The sequence below is a fragment of the Triturus cristatus genome, chromosome 1_2 (assembly GCF_964204655.1).
Source record: "Triturus cristatus chromosome 1_2, aTriCri1.1, whole genome shotgun sequence".
Taxonomy (NCBI): Eukaryota; Metazoa; Chordata; class Amphibia; order Caudata; family Salamandridae; genus Triturus; species Triturus cristatus.
In genome coordinates, this window is record NC_140580.1 from 979041985 (window position 1) to 979057658 (window position 15674).

General features: G+C 43.0%; 1 protein-coding gene across 4 annotated transcripts in view; it reads right to left on the minus strand.

Moving 5' to 3' along the window:
• The window catches only part of NOXA1 (NADPH oxidase activator 1), a 119700-nt gene extending 106756 nt beyond the window's left edge, over positions 1 to 12944 (minus strand). For all 4 annotated transcript variants that reach the window (XR_014962949.1, XR_014962948.1, XM_085610748.1 and 1 more), the window contains exons 1-2: positions 12630 to 12944; positions 5549 to 5631 (exon numbers count right to left, since the gene is read on the minus strand). Coding sequence is in view for 2 of the 4 variants with exons in the window: in XM_085610748.1 (XP_085466874.1) it covers positions 5549 to 5631; positions 12630 to 12803 (257 nt within the window). In the remaining 2 variants the exon portion in view is untranslated. The remainder of the gene's footprint in view (positions 1 to 5548; positions 5632 to 12629) is intronic.
• Between the last annotated feature and the right edge of the window lie 2730 nt (positions 12945 to 15674).

Below are 15674 nucleotides of genomic sequence, written 5' to 3' on the forward strand. Positions count from 1 at the left end.
GCCACTGAACCACAAGCACATTTTAAGGCTTCCTTTATCCCTCTGACAACTTCCTTTCCCTTTGCTATAAGGAGTACGTCCTCACCAATCAATCAATAAAAGCTTTATTCGGAAGCAAGGCACATCCATAAAAGCAAGGTACAAATAAAACAAATACAGCAAGTTTATAAAATTCATGTAATGACATTGCGTACAAAAATCTAACGAACCAGTCCCTTTCGGAATAAATATAATTGATCACAGAGAAAGCTGAACAGGTCAGAGGTCAGTAGGAACTGGATTATCAGCAAAAATTGTAGATAAAATATGAACGGTAATTATGAAAGATTGATTTGTGTGTTTTATAAGATTTGTTGACATATAACTAGCAGTCGGAACGACTGGATGTTTAGTGCTTAAAGATTTGATCTGTGCCTTATACAAAGTTTTAAGAACATAGCAATATTAAAACAAATTGCAGGAGACTCCAGCATTTGAAGGGCCAATAATGCTGGACGGCATTCACGTATTGACAATTGATTCAAAACAGGTTTCAGCCACCGTTTTCTAGGTTCAGTAAAATATTTACAAAAAAAAGTAACGTGCAAAAGGGACTGTAGAGAAAGGTCATCACAGGGACACGTGGGAAGAACCCTTGACCAGTCATTTGGGTTGGGAAAGGTAATTAGTCGGTGGAAATTGTTAAATCTGAATCTGGTGAGTAGGAAAACATCGTGAATTGGAAAACAAGAAGACAAATAAGGCTCAATTTTGAAAGAAGTTTGGATTAATATGGAATGCTGGACAGAAGATTTATTTGCTTCTGTTGTTAACCGGAGATTGTCAAGATGTTTTAGACATTCCGCCTTGAGTGATTTGCGGGAAAGTCTTAGCATGTCATGTGGTGCTGAATAGAAATTAGGGTAACCCAAGTCATTGAGGAAGTTACGGACGTAATTTAGCCAGGGAATTTTTTCAGAATGGTCCAACTGTTGACAATCAGTAATGATTTCTTTGGTTAAGGACGTCTTGTCTGAGGTCCAGATGCGGTGCCACAGGAGAATTGGTTGTAGTCGGATGAGGTCGGTGATGAATGGCATTCCAAGTTCTTGGTGGCAGGCGTAGGTAGGTGAGGAATGAGGGAGTGATAGTAAATATCTTATAAAGGAGTTTTCTGTTTTTTGGATAGAATCTACTCGGGCATGACCCCAGATACCCGCACCATAGATAGCAGTTGTAATACATTTTGGGCGGTAAATTTCCAGGATTTCTTTCGGGGATCTCTTTCCGAGTCTCTGGGTAAAGGACACTAGAGCCATTGTGGCCTTTAAAAACTGATGGTTTCTCGACTCAATTGCCCTTTTCCAGGTCTACCTGTTGTCTATTACCACTCCTAAATAGGGATAAGTTGTTGTGTTTTCTATCTTGGTGGTGGTGATAAAGATGCCTAGGCCCTTTAGTGATGTTTTGCCAGAGGACATGATGAAAGTTTTATGTGGATTGATTTTTAGGTCAAGAGTGGACATGAAGTTGTAATAACGGTTCAGGGAGCGTTGGAGTTCTAGCGGTGTGCGGGCGAGAATTACCGCGTCATCGGCATATAATAATGCCGGGATTGGGCGGTTTTTGATCAGGGGTAGGTCCTGGCTCCCTTCCAGCATGGCTGCCTCCAAGCCGTTTGTATAGATGCTGAAAAGGAAGGGGGCCAGGACGCAGCCCTGTCTTACTCCCCGTTCTACCTGAAGCAGGTGCAACTAATTCGAAATCCAATAGTCAGATGGGCTATGACAGTGAAAAAGTGACAACCGGGGCCCGGTCTGTGGCATAAATCCCACTTTGATGGCGCTTCCAAGCAGTGCAATCTTCTGAAACTTGGGCTGTACCTATAACTGTTATCAGGCCCCATGAGGTGCAATGACTCAGTAACTGTTTATAATCCATGTCCGCCCTCCACTCTTTACAATGTACCGCTCTAGGAATAGAAATTGGAATTCAATACCCAGCCACTGAACCACAAGCACATTTTAAGGCTTCCTTTATCCCTCTGACAACTTCCTTTCCCTTTGCTATAAGGAGTACGTCCTCACCAGTGCTTACTTTGTAAAAGAATAAAGTGCCAGGACCCAAAGTTTTGTTGAGAGGCCCACGTGGGGCACTGATGAAGATTGAGGAGCTGAATACCAAGGCTGTATACTCTTGATTCCACCACCAGACACAGCCTGGCTCCCTATCTCAATCTTGAGAATTCTTTTTCATCCTTGCATTCTCCCTTTGTCACAGTTTTTTTGTTTTTCTCTTCCTCCTCCTATCCCTCGTTTGTGTTTTTCTCCCTCTTCTTCAAAATCGGCGGTGGTCCGTGCAGGTAAGCTATGGGTAGTGCTGGTAGGCCACCTGCACCCACCGGCTCCAATTAAGCACTGATCATCACACGGTAAACTTCACCAGTATAATGCAGATGAAGTATTGTGCATTGCATAAAACACCTCAAAAAATATATAAAGCAAAGAGCATACTTGGATACATGGGACTTCCACAGGCTATTAATGTAGCTTTTTAATTTCCTGGGCAAGTCCCAAACAAAACTGTGGTTATCATTTTGAGCAGCATTGGTAAGATACTCAAAGAGTATCCACCCACACTCTGGAAACAAAGCCTACGAATGAGCAACAATCACACAGTTTAGGGATTCAACACGACTAGATGCATCTTCTTGGTACCTGAAAGATTTGCAAATGTATTAAAACCTAATATGCACATTAGTATTTCCAGTTTTTTTTTTTAGATGTTTATATTTTATTTTTCCATATGCTGAAACAATGTTAGAAGCACAATCATTTTGTTTCTGTTTTTCTTTAAAATGTTCCCAGACTTTGTCAAATCTTTTTTTCTTTCACTTCATAGGTTCTAGTGTAGCTCTTCTGAAGGCAGTGGAGATCTGCAGCAGATTTTAAACTACCCAGTGACAACTTAAAACTTGCCTTTCTGATGCGAGTCAGAAAAGTATAATAGACAGGTGGCAGAGGCATGGGGAGGGAATCTTCCACAGGGATAGCGGGACTTAGAACATGGCAGTGAAATGAATATCGAAGAGGGCAGATCCACGCCAGACTGAGGTTATCCGCTTAACATACAAAATCTATATCTCTTTGGAAATTGTCATATTTAATAGATATCCTATTAATATGTCACGAAAACCGCTTTCAGTGCCTATACTACATTCCGCTGCTTTACAGCCACAGAAAAATTTGTTTAGAAGTCCATTAGGATTGAACCCTTGAGGTGGGTGGAGAGAGTGTGTTCAATACCCCATCATAGTTTCCCAGGGCGATGCATCTTTTAGTGTCCTTTACACATGTACTTCGTGTGCATTTCCTTTGGTTCATAGGCGCTCTATAGCCTAGTTTGCTATGGTGCACGTCTTTGTGAAGTTTACTTCAGAAAATTGCATTGCTGGACATCTAGGATTACACTTATTAGGGGCACTTGACATTGGACCCGTGGCACTCTGTAACTACAAGAACTCTATCCAGCCATTCACGATAGGCTTCAGAGGTCCCGCGTCCTTTCAATAAACTGTGCATAAGAGCAATGCCCCTCCCCCTTTCCTGTGCACCGTCAGAAAACGGTGCATGATACAATACTGATGTGCCTTCGTCAACTAATTTATGCAATATTTCACATAAGGATAAAGTAAAGCTTTATAATAGGAAAACCTGTTCATAAAAGATATTAAGAGAAAAGAACTAGTAAACATACATGTATTGCCTACAATAACCACAAGAGAAGACATGACCAAGCTCCTTCTCCCCATCTCCCACTGGACAAATGCTACATGTGCTTTAGGTCTGACACGCATTAGATGGCTTTAAATTTCCTTGATGACTTTGACTCTCGTACTCGAATAACTTAGGGAGCTATGCTATGTCACTTACATAGACAGTCTTGATGAGGGATAGATACTGCGAGCAAGAAAGGGGGAGGGGGACAGTATGCTGCCAGATGCAGGACAGACAAGTCTGGTGGGACCTTCCTGGGGCACCAAACCTTGGTAGCTCCCTAGCTGGGAAGCACATCGAAAATTACAGCTGTGAACACCCAAACAAAATACTATAGCAAAACAGTGAGAATAAAGAGGAAACCGTTTGCTTTCCAAAAGATGCAAGGAACTAACCATCAAAGGTGAAAATAACAAGTAACAATCCTTGATTTCAGAGAGCAGAGAGAAAGCATTCTCATTCCTGGATGGCTGGCTGCAGATGAAGGATGAAGGATGGTAAATTACTGCGGTCCATGGACCCACTCCTGTCTAATTATCAAAATTCCACACTTCGGTATTCTACCCTACTATTCCCCTAGGCACAACACTGCCCCAAAAACCCTGGCTTCATCAAATGGGTTCTGTCAAGAAACTCCTCAAAGACCACTGAACGTCGGCCACACCCGACATCAATGATCCATTGATTACATACATTAATTGTGCCACATCCCACTTTCTCCTAGGAACTCAATGTGCAGATTTCAATGCACTTTTCATTATCATCATGGATTACCCACTCCCTGCCATCTCTTGCTACCCTATGATAAGCTATTATGAACATTCAGCTGTAAACTATGCAGAGACATTCCAAATACAGCATGTCAGTTTGAGATGCGCACCAAATGAAACACCAATCAGATAGTAGGACAAAAACTCAAACACACACATATGTATCAGTCCACTTATCCCTTCTCTTATCGCTTCAAAACTGACCTGGCTTGAGCCATTCTCACCAATGAATCCTCAGAGCGCACAAACATCATCAGCGGTATCTCAGTCGGGGCTAATATTTTATAAACCTAAGTTCCAGGATAGCCCTCTGCTATCTGACCAAGGCAGGAACATCCAATAAATTAATAATTTCCACAATCAATCATTTAACCATGCATTTATAAGCTATGCAAGAACTTAAGGTGTTCACTCTCCACTGTGAAAGGCATGCCACGCATTTACTGTGTTCCTCTTATTTACCCATCCAGGAGCCCATACAATGAAGTCAAACAAAGAGTTGAGACATGTATTCATTGGGACAAGTCTGGAGTGCATGTCCACATAGCAGCCCAGCCTTTCAGTAATGACCCTGTTCCAGTCAATCAAGCACCTCCATCCTTTTGCTCAAGGCTCTTTACTTAATCCGATGCTAAAGATCTCATTTTCCACCTAGTTGTCCATAAAAGGGTATAAAACAACAAAGCTTCCCCTATGCAGATTGCATTCCCTCACCACATTTACACCCTGGCCAGCCCCACGATGCTTAGCACCTGGAATGTTAGCACGTGCTGCTTTTTAGACTTACTTTTCCATACCAAGGGTTATCAAAATTATGCATTTCTGAAAAATAAAAAATGCATGTAAATACCAGATATCCCAGACACCAGAAGGTGGTCTGTAAACCAGGATGGCCACCAGACTACAACTCCGGTACAGGTGACCGGGTTAGTGTACAGGTGTGCAATTCATGCATCATCAAAGAAGGTGAATCCATCAATGAAGTGTGAATGTGATCAACAAAAAGATACCCTTGTTACTCACAATTCCAGCATCAGGTGAACGACCCCTCTCTGGAAGAAGCCAACAGCTAGACAGCCATCCTTACTGATAGTTTTATCAAAGGCCTGGGGACAAATGAATCGACAGAAAGTCATCAGACACAAATCTAAAAATACAAAGGTGTATTCTATTTTTTTTTATGTACAGGCCCTTAATTTCTTGGGGGTGCTAATCATCCATTCCTTTTCTTTTGGTGTTTCCTGGTTTCGGGGTCGCACATCCCAGCCAGCTGTGTTCTGCACTCTCATCAGAATCCTTGTAAGGACAAAGGGCTCTTCCTGGAGAACCTTGCCCTACTGAGGCCTAGCTCGCCTTAGCATGGGCCCGCACCTCAACTTCAGCAGGCCTTGGGAACCCTGCTGACCAATAGACACAGAGAAAAGAGGACATGTGACCTCACGACCCTACTGTTTTAACCACTGGGCTACCACGCTGCAGAGTCATCAAACACACACAATAATTGCTCAGAATGTGCCCTTTTCCTCCGATGTGGATTTACAGGATGCGTTCCAAATCAGTAATATATTTTCGGCCACTGTACTAATGTTTCAGGTCTCCCTTAAATCTTCTATAACTGTAGGAATAATGGAAATTGACGACTATTGTTTTCTTCTAGAGTTAGCACTTCATAACCCAGGGAACATTTTTTATGGTTCTTTCCTTTCATTTAATAACGTAAAGCGTTTAGGGAGTTGTGGTTTGGACTCACTGTAAATATGGTCTCTCCAGTGACAAAATGTTTCTTCAAACTTCTACTATCTTAAAGCTCCCAAAGCCAGGCTCGAGGTTGAGCATGTTAAGGTGGCCTCTCTGCCTTTGGGCCACATGCTGCATGCCATTATCTTTTGCAGAATTTGTGGAAGTGTCAGTTCCTGCAAACAATGACTTTGCTAGCACCTAAGGGGACACAGTTCTGATTCAAGCTCCCTGATATCTGCATTTCGAGGCCTCACAGTGAGTGTGCGGGATAAACATCTAGTCCGAGCTGATGTATTTTCTTCCTGCTCGTTCACAGTGGTTATATCTCGGATTTATGGACAATCCCCCAAAGTAGGGTAAAAGTCAGTGGTCAACCCTATACATACCTCATGAATTTACCACTAAATCAGAGAGTTCTTAATCCCAGGTTATTACAAGAGGTCTACCAGAATGCTGCAGCATCCATTTAGATGATGAGACGATCGGAGGGAACACTCACCTGGCGGAAATCTGTTAATCTCAACTTCTCTGCTATGAACAGGTATGGAGTACGCTGAATTTCAAGAAACTCTAGAGACAAGTTAGCTACTTCATGCTCTCATAGTGTAGTGCTTAGAAGTTGTCCTTAGTGTGTTAGGCTGCTAGGAACAATTCAATGTTAGAAATGTTCATATTATTCTTGCTAATAGTAAAATGCATTAGTTATGTTCTAATTATATTCTGTGTGATTATTACTCATGTACTAAGGAACAGGATGAGACTGTTGAAATAAATACTTTTAAAACAGATAGAGTGTCTTTGCTTAGTGCAGTACGTGTGTGTGCTATTCTAAAGAATGAAACTGGGTTTGATTTGTCACTGCATTCCTGATCCCCTAAAGGGACTATTAGTAACCCAGAAAGCCTAGTCACCACTCCAGCAGGTATGTCAAGTAGGGTTTTGTGGGGTTACAATAATCCGGACTTTGATGTTCAAGCGCATGTGCACTGAACCAGTCCAGGCACCCGTGGGCAAGAACGCCGAAACCTGTAGAGCTAGGCTAGAGCCCTAGTTTAAACAGCACTGCCATTGCTTGGGCTATCGTGGGCAAGTCAAGAAAAGAAGAGTCAGAGAAGTGGCAGGGTTAACTGGCATACTGTAGCTGGTTACACTCCTGTGTATGGTACTAGCATGCTAGCATGTATGTACAAACAGGAGAGAATATGAAGAATCCTCTTTGTATCGCTTTGTTAACTAATGTCACCAGGCTGTTTCTGCCCTGTTGGTACAAGTGTAAAATTAGTTCTTAAACCTCAAATATTGTGAGGAAGGAACACCATAAATGTATTATTTTAGCTACGATTATATTCGGAAGTTGTTGGCATTTTGTATGAATTTTGCCTTTTATTCGAGGCATTTAACTTGCATTGAGAAAGGTACGTTGTTCTTAATTCATGATGACTGTCTTGTGTTTTTAAAAGAATATATATTTTTAAAAAGTTAAAAATAGGTGGAGAATGATTGGTTATAATTTCTGAGACAAGGACCATTTTTCACATATCGTATCGATATCCATGATAGTTTTTGGTGAGTATAGATCACCTAGGGCTATGGTTGCATGGGGAATTCATGGAGAGAGAGAAGTTCAACATACAAATTTCGCTGTCTAACTTGTATATAGATCACACTGGCCGGAAGATGGATCCAAAAGTTGAAGAAACGTGGACGCAAGAAGAAAAAGCTGGGGGTAATAATTGCAGGACTCACATGGTCCAAGAATTGTCTGTAAAATTGGCATATGTGTGTCCTCTTGAACTCTGAATCAATCAAATCTGAGGTTTGATAATAAAAATTGTTTGAGGTTGAAAAGCTTCAGGTGAATTAGGAAGTAGAAGATGTATAGTCGATAGGTGTTGCCTAGTGCAATATAAATTATGGGTTCAACAAACGTTGTTGTGATATAGTAAAATCAAGTGAGAATAGAGTGAATTCATGTATTTGAAAAAGAAAAATAGTTTTTGTATTGTTCATATTATTTTGTAAAAACTTGTTTTTCTGTTTCTTTTGTACTCTTTACAGCCCTGAGGAAGTCCTAAGGGTAGGACAAAATGCGTTGGCTTAACAAGGGCTAAGAGGTTGATAAAGCTTTATGAAATGTATTTGGAAGACCAATGTTTTGTGAATTATTGAATCATCATCAATTGAAGATACCACGTTTGTGATAAATAAATACATTTAGAAGACAGAAGACTAGAGTTCATGGACTTTTTTATGGTGTTCCATAAACATCAAATATTGTGAGGAAGGATTTCATGGTTGTATGACAGTGAACCATTGGAAGTCGAGCACCCAAGAAACATTTTTTGGGGGGAATTCACGACTTAGTGCGCACTACATAAACCCTTCACTGTCATTGGTTATAGATTAGTTCTTAAACCTTCCCGTGCCAACCAGTTTTTGTTGTGTATTTCAAATCTGGTGCCACTGCTGTAAGTGGAGGGAGCGTGTCGTGTCTTTGTGTAACTTTTCTGAGGAATTTCTGTTTTTTGTCTCTTTTTATTGTACCTGGTGCTTCGTAGCGTTAGCGAAAGAAGTGTCTGGCCAGTGGCACAATAGTTGTGAACTAAGTTATGGATCCTACAGAATACAAAAGGGAGGCAACTTTCCCAAAGGAATGTTTTATTTTTCTGCTCCATTTTCGTCTTTAAATTTTACGCTATCCCTCTTTTCATTCCCTTAATTCTTCAGAGATGGCTATTGAGGCTGTTCCGTTTCCTCTGTAAAACTCATGACATTTAGGCTCTGTATGTTCGTCAACATCAAACAACGGGTACACTCTGCCTTTTTTTCTATTTAAACTCGTATAACTGACCATTTCTAATTTCTTCACTACAAACAAGGCTACAGATATGAATGGCAAATTAATTTTTCTATGAGGGAGGTCTCGGTATGCTATAAAAAACTAGTGGTGTACTAAAAAACTGCTGAAATTTAAATAGTCCGGGCATAAACAGATCAGAATCAGAAATTCAATTTATAACTTAAAATTCTTGCTCACTTAGAAAACAAGAACACCTCAAAGCCACCTAGCCACTGACTGCATTTCTGCAACACACAAAAATGATACAGGCTTCAAGACCGATTACAAATGTTTCTCACCTATGTATTCTCTTTCAAGTATACCTCAGTACTGTGTCCGAAGGTCTCGTCCTAATCTAAAGCAAATACCTTGTCCAAGATCAATATTTCTGGCAATAATGAAAGAATTTATTCTAACACGGTGCCAAATTTCAGAGCTTACAAAGTTATAACAGCCTGAATGTGTAACCATCCATTCATTGAAGCACCTCTGTGCCATGCTGGCATATTTTGAATTTCAAAATGTTCATGGAAAGAATAGAAACCTATGGAAGGTGGATGCTACCTTAGGGTTTGAAAGGAACCCTGGTAGTCAAGGTGCTGAGACTGGATAGGGAAAGTCTCCTATTGTCTCGGGGGTGGGGGGGCTAACTAGGGTCACTCCTTCAAAAAAAAAAAAAGTCAACATGTTTCGTGCCTCAACTGGTCATAGGGATCCGTGGTACTTTATCAGGACAAAAAAAATATATAAGGTGGACAAACTACCCCCACACTGTGTTGGTTCCCCTTGAGTGCTACCTACTGTGCGTGTATACTTCCGGGTCTGACCTAAGCTAGGAAAAAAGTTTGCATCATCAGGTGACGCGGAAGAGCCGCGTTGAAGCGTGCTACGGTTTCGTAGTGGGGACTTAATGTCAGCACCTACCGCCCCCCCTCCATAGGTTTTTAGCCCTGGAAGGACAATCCCCTCATTAAAAGTATAGTGCAGGAGTTCTCTTACCAGTTTTAATCCGTCGTTTCACACCCCACCACTTCACATCACCTCACCCGCATTCATCATACGGCAGCCTCTTAAAAGATATCCACTAAAAAGTGGCCCTTAGGGCATTGCAGCGCCGGCCCGACGAGGAGCACTGCCCTATAATGAAGCATGACATACCCTAGGGGACATGTGAGAGCATCATAAACAGTCTCATTGACTGTCCCCGCTCAGTTCTCTGACCCAGGCCCTCTCCACCTCTTGAGATGGTGCCTCCCACTCTATTCTTTCCAGGAACCTTAGTCTCATGTTGCATTTTGTATTCTATATAGGAGCACGGGCTTCTGGACCTCATAATCGGGCTCCCTGCCCCGCGTACCTCTTCCTCTCTAGCAAGGGGTCCCTTTTGATACATATTTTGAATTCAACCGAACATACACCAGTTCACTTGCACCATTATTAGCACTCCCCGTCGACGTGCAGAGGCAGGATCGGTTTTACTCGTAAGCATCGAGTGAGAGATACTGGAGACAGTGCATAGAACGGAAGCCACATCGGCGGCCTGCTCACTAGAGATGTCCCATTAGATTTATAGTAGAGCGGAGGGCAGACGTGCAATGGACTGGCCTGAAGAGGAGCTTTAGGGGTTTAAGTAATATCATGTTTTAACAATCTGGTACCAATAAGGGGGAGTGGAGGTCTTTCTGGGGAGGTTGAACGCTATGCATGCAACAGTTGAGGATTTTGTAAAGAGTGAGAAGGAGTACTGTGGAAAGCTCGATCCCTAACACAAGTCTGTTTCGAATCAGGGGGCTGGTCAGGGATTTGGCCCTGATAGATGAGGTAGGTGAGGGATTTCGTTTAATATTCTGTAGTTGGAGCCTGATGTTTGTGGTGGCGGCTGTAATGAAGGATGCCATTTCGGTGCAGACTCACACTGTACACCTGCGTTCCTGGCTAAGGGAAAGAGTGAGAATGAGTAAGTGGAAAGGAGATTGGGCATCGGGTGGGGATAGAAGATGCTGAAAGTGCATTACTTCAGTCGCAGTGAGTTAAGTATGAGAGAGCAGAGAGCTGACTGATGTTCGATAGCCATAAGGCAGTCAGATTCTCTTCTGAAGGTTGGAAGTGGAGGATGGGTAAGACAAGATGTGTGTGTTATTAGTGATGAAGTGAAAGGGGAAGCTGAAGGATATTATAATGCAAATGTAAGAGAGATAAGAAAGAATACAGCCCACATATGAGTCTTAGCGGATGACTAGTGGTCAAAGAGGGGGTGGAGACGTGTACAAACCACCATCTGACAAAAGGGGGCAGTAAGAGCGGAAGAAAGAAATCCCATGTAGTTTACCGTTGATACCTGGAGAGGAGACTGCGACTAGCATATTAGGATGCTTCACTGTGTCAAGTGCTACTGAGAGGCTCAGGCAGTGCTTAATTTGAGCAGGTGCTTTCCGGTGCTCAGCACCTGCACCTAGTCCTCAGGACCGGTGCTTATAGCACCAGTTAAGGACACACTCATTTGGAAGGCACGTGATTTTCCACAGAATCACAGGATGGTGAGCCATGCCGAGACTTGAACCCGGTTCCTCTGCTCTGAAATCGGCACCTCGAGCCATTAGCCCAAGTCCTCTCCAGAATAATAAGTGCCAGGTCTCTAGTCAGGAGGCAGTTTGCACCAGCACATTTCTTCTGGTGGTGCTGCCTCCTGAAGAGAGCCCCGGCACTTTTTATTTTACAAATTAACCACTGGGCTCAGGAGGTGGGACATAGAAGAGAGGCGTTTGTGGTAGGCAAGGCTGTGGAATTTAGACCATGTGGCTATAGCACACAAAGGCAAGAGCATCTTTACCTCAGAGTGTCCCAGGAGGGGGTCCTCTTTGGGGCTCACCTATGAAGAGAGATTAACTCACCCTTTACACATCATCACCTTATGAGATATCAATTTTGTCTAGTAGTTGAGCAAGCACCTTTGTATTTTGCCTGCTTAGAAACACACTATGACTCGAACGCCTTAATCCCAAATGTATCTACAAGTCATCAACATGTTATAACCAAATCACTTTTAAGCCCAAGCTAAACTGTCATTAACACAAATGAAATTAAGTTTATTTTCTACATTTCTATTCGTAATTGTGTTTGGTTATGTGCTTGTTTGTTTAGTGTGCATAATCAGCTCCAGCACACTAAAAGATAATGTGTTTGTATCAATGCCAAGCACTAAATAAGTGCACTAGTTCACCTACTAAATTAAACATGGCCATATCTACTGTGTCAAGTTTTTAAATTTACCGCGAAAATAATCATTCATTGTTTATCAAAGTTTGAGTCTCTTCTTAGCCAATAAAATACGCCCATTATTAGTACGGTGTCTGATAGGGTCGTGATAATACTTCCTGCGAACGCACTACCTGTGGCGTCATTATACGTGATGTCACTGTGCACTTCCTACACTCAATTAGCCCTGCCCGGCGAGTCACAGCGCGTGGGCCTGCATGCCCGCCGTAGAGCGTGGGCCCTTCCTGATGCCTGCACGTCGCTTCTCACCTGCACCGCCTCCCGTAGACTCCCTTTCATGAGGTGGACGCAGCCGACGTTGAACCAGATCTTGGAGTGAGGCTCCGCGACGCTGGTGAAGATTTTTATGGCCGTGTCCGGGTCGTTGTTGTCCAGGGCCAAAACTCCCTCGTGCCAGCCTTTCACAAGGTCCTTGTACGTCATCCTGCCCGGCGCGCAGGTGGCTGTCCGAGGAATGCTCTCCGGGCTGGCGGGAGACGAGTAGACAGGGTTCGGCGCTTCCCTCCGAGAGCTGCACCTGTGCTGGCTATCAGGAGCCCTGACCAGGAAGTGTGCGTGCCTCCTTCCTCTGCCGTGCTTTAATTACTCAGCGTGCACTCCTCCCAGTCCACGAAATTCCTGACTTACTTCATCGGATGTCTGCCTGTACGTGTATACGTCCCCGTCATTTTTCAAGCACCTTAACTATGAAGAGGTTGTCTTCCTCTTCGTGCAGCTATTTTAAGACTAGCGACATTAGTGCCAGGTGTGGGTGGTTTTTCCCAGTTTTACGATTTTCTCCTCTTTCTGGACATTATCACATTGTTTTAACCATTGTAAACCCAGAACAAGAAACGTATAACATAATGACTTGTTTCGTTTTATTTAACATGTTTTAGGCATTTAAAGAGCACGGACACACGCTCGTAGGTATCTTGGCATTGAATATATATATATATATATATTCCAAACGAAAACACTTACTCCTCCCCCAGTACCATGAACAGAAGCCCACCTGCCGATTATAAGTGATAGTTATTTAATCTTGCAGCATGACGCGTTTAGACTCCTCACGAGTCTTATTCATATGCAAATTTGAGAGTAAACACTCATTGGGTCTCTATAAGTGTAACTTCATCAACAGTGAAGAAGGACCCATAGTATGCCAAAATACATAAACAATAAAAATGGACTTAAAGTGGAAATGGGTCAGTCATGTTTCATTAAACTTAATAGTTGACATCAGTGGGTAGTTTTAAAATGTAATGGGCTGGTTAATCCATGAAAATGCAATACTTCGCTTCCACACATTTTCATTGAATTAAGTTTCCTCATTCTTGGAATTTATGGACCACAACAACCATAATGCTTTGCTACTGCATACATGAAGTATCCATGTCCTTCATAATCCCTAATTCCGCTGTTTCTTGCCTTCCGTTTTCACAAATAAATGTGTGCCCTTATCATGCCTTCAAAGGATCAAATTCGATGTATAGCAAAATCGCATGATATCACTGCAATGTCCAAAGGCATGCCTCTCTCCTTACCATCACGTTCTCGTGTGATTTTTTTTATTTTTTACACATTTGCCGGGATAAGCGTGGCAGGGTGCTATCCCCCAACAAACCCTGGCTGTTCCAAACGGCTTCCCAAGTACATAACGGGCGGCCTTTCAACAGTGGCCCTGCCATCTCCACTCCATCTACTTTTCTAACTACAGCGCCGCGAGGGGGGGGGCATCCGGTTACAATCGTAATCCAAACGATTGTGACAATCGGGAGGCCAAGCCTAACTGGTCGGGGCTTGTCAGGGTATGTCAGTCACCACAATATTCCAAACGAAAACATGTACTCCTCCAGTACCATAAGCACTGGCCGGCTGTATTTCGAAAAGTGGACGGACTGTAAACTCCGAAGGCAAGGAACGAAATTAGTGATTATGAAGGACACGGGTACTTTATGTATGCAGCAGCAAAGCATTATGGTTGTTATGGTCCAAAAATTCCAAGAATGAGGAAACTAAATTCAGTGACAATAATGTGTGGATGCGAAGTATTGCATTTTCAATGGATTAATCAGCGCATTAAATTTAAAAAAGTACTCACTCATTTCAACTATTACGTCTAATGAAACATCTGGATGATTGACCTACTTCCACTTTAAGTCCGTTTTTAATGTTTATGTATTTTGGCATACTATGGGTCCTTATTCACTGTTGATGAAGTTACACTTATAAAGATCTAATGAGGGTTTTCGCTCATATTTGCGTATGATTAAGACTCCTGGGGAGTCGAAACGCGTCATGCTGCACGATTTGCCATTATTAAAAAACTATCACTAATAATCTGCTGGTGGGCTTGTTTTCACGGTAGAAGAGGAGGAGTACATGTTTTCATTTGGAATATTGTGGTGACTGACGCACCCTGACAAGCCCCAACCTGTTAGGCTGGGCGTTCCCTGGCGTCGCATTCGTTTGTATTATATATATATTATCTACTGGCGGTCGCCAGTAGATAGTTATAGTTAGGACCTATTTTCCATAGGAAATCCGCAACATTCTATTTGGAATAACGTTGGCGCCGAATGACGAATCTTCGCAAATTTTTCCAAACTTTTGGCCAGCTCCGCTCCGCTCCTACCCTGAAAGTCTTGTGGTGATTCGTCAAGCGGGGGCCGAGAACAAAGGGGGGTCCCAAAACGCGTTTTCCCCATGCAATTTCCCATAGGATCTGTTGTCGCAGCTACAGCCCGAACTGCTGAACGGAATTACACCAAATTTGGCAAAGAGGTAGTCCTCAGTTCAGACTCGTGCCTTAAATGGTGTAAATGTGTTCAGTAGTTCCTGAGAAAATTAGAGTTAAAAGTACATAAATATCTAAGGCTGGGGAGGATCCGCGGACCCTACCCGCACTGTAAGCGCACCCTCCCCGAACCAAGCGCGCACCCTCCCGATCACGCGCTGAATGCTAATTGGCTGCCAACAGTCTGAATCAGGAAGTGTTGGCAGCCATCTTGTGCCTCGGTAGAACCGAGGCACAAGAAAGCACAAAAAAAAGGCGCAAAACGCGAGAAGGGGGCAGGGTAGAAACACCCTGACCCCCTAGGCCTGCTCAGGGGGTCCCACAAGGACCCCCAAGGCCCCAACTTTTTTTTTTTTTTTTTAAATCGCGGGATGCACATCCCGCTAATGAAAAAAAAACAAAGCGCAGGCTCCCGTGCTTCGTCTTGATTTAGCCCCCGGGTGGGGCCAAGTCCCGGGGGCAATTTCTTTATTATAATGGGGGGCCCGGAGGGGCCCCCCAGCCCTGGGGACCGC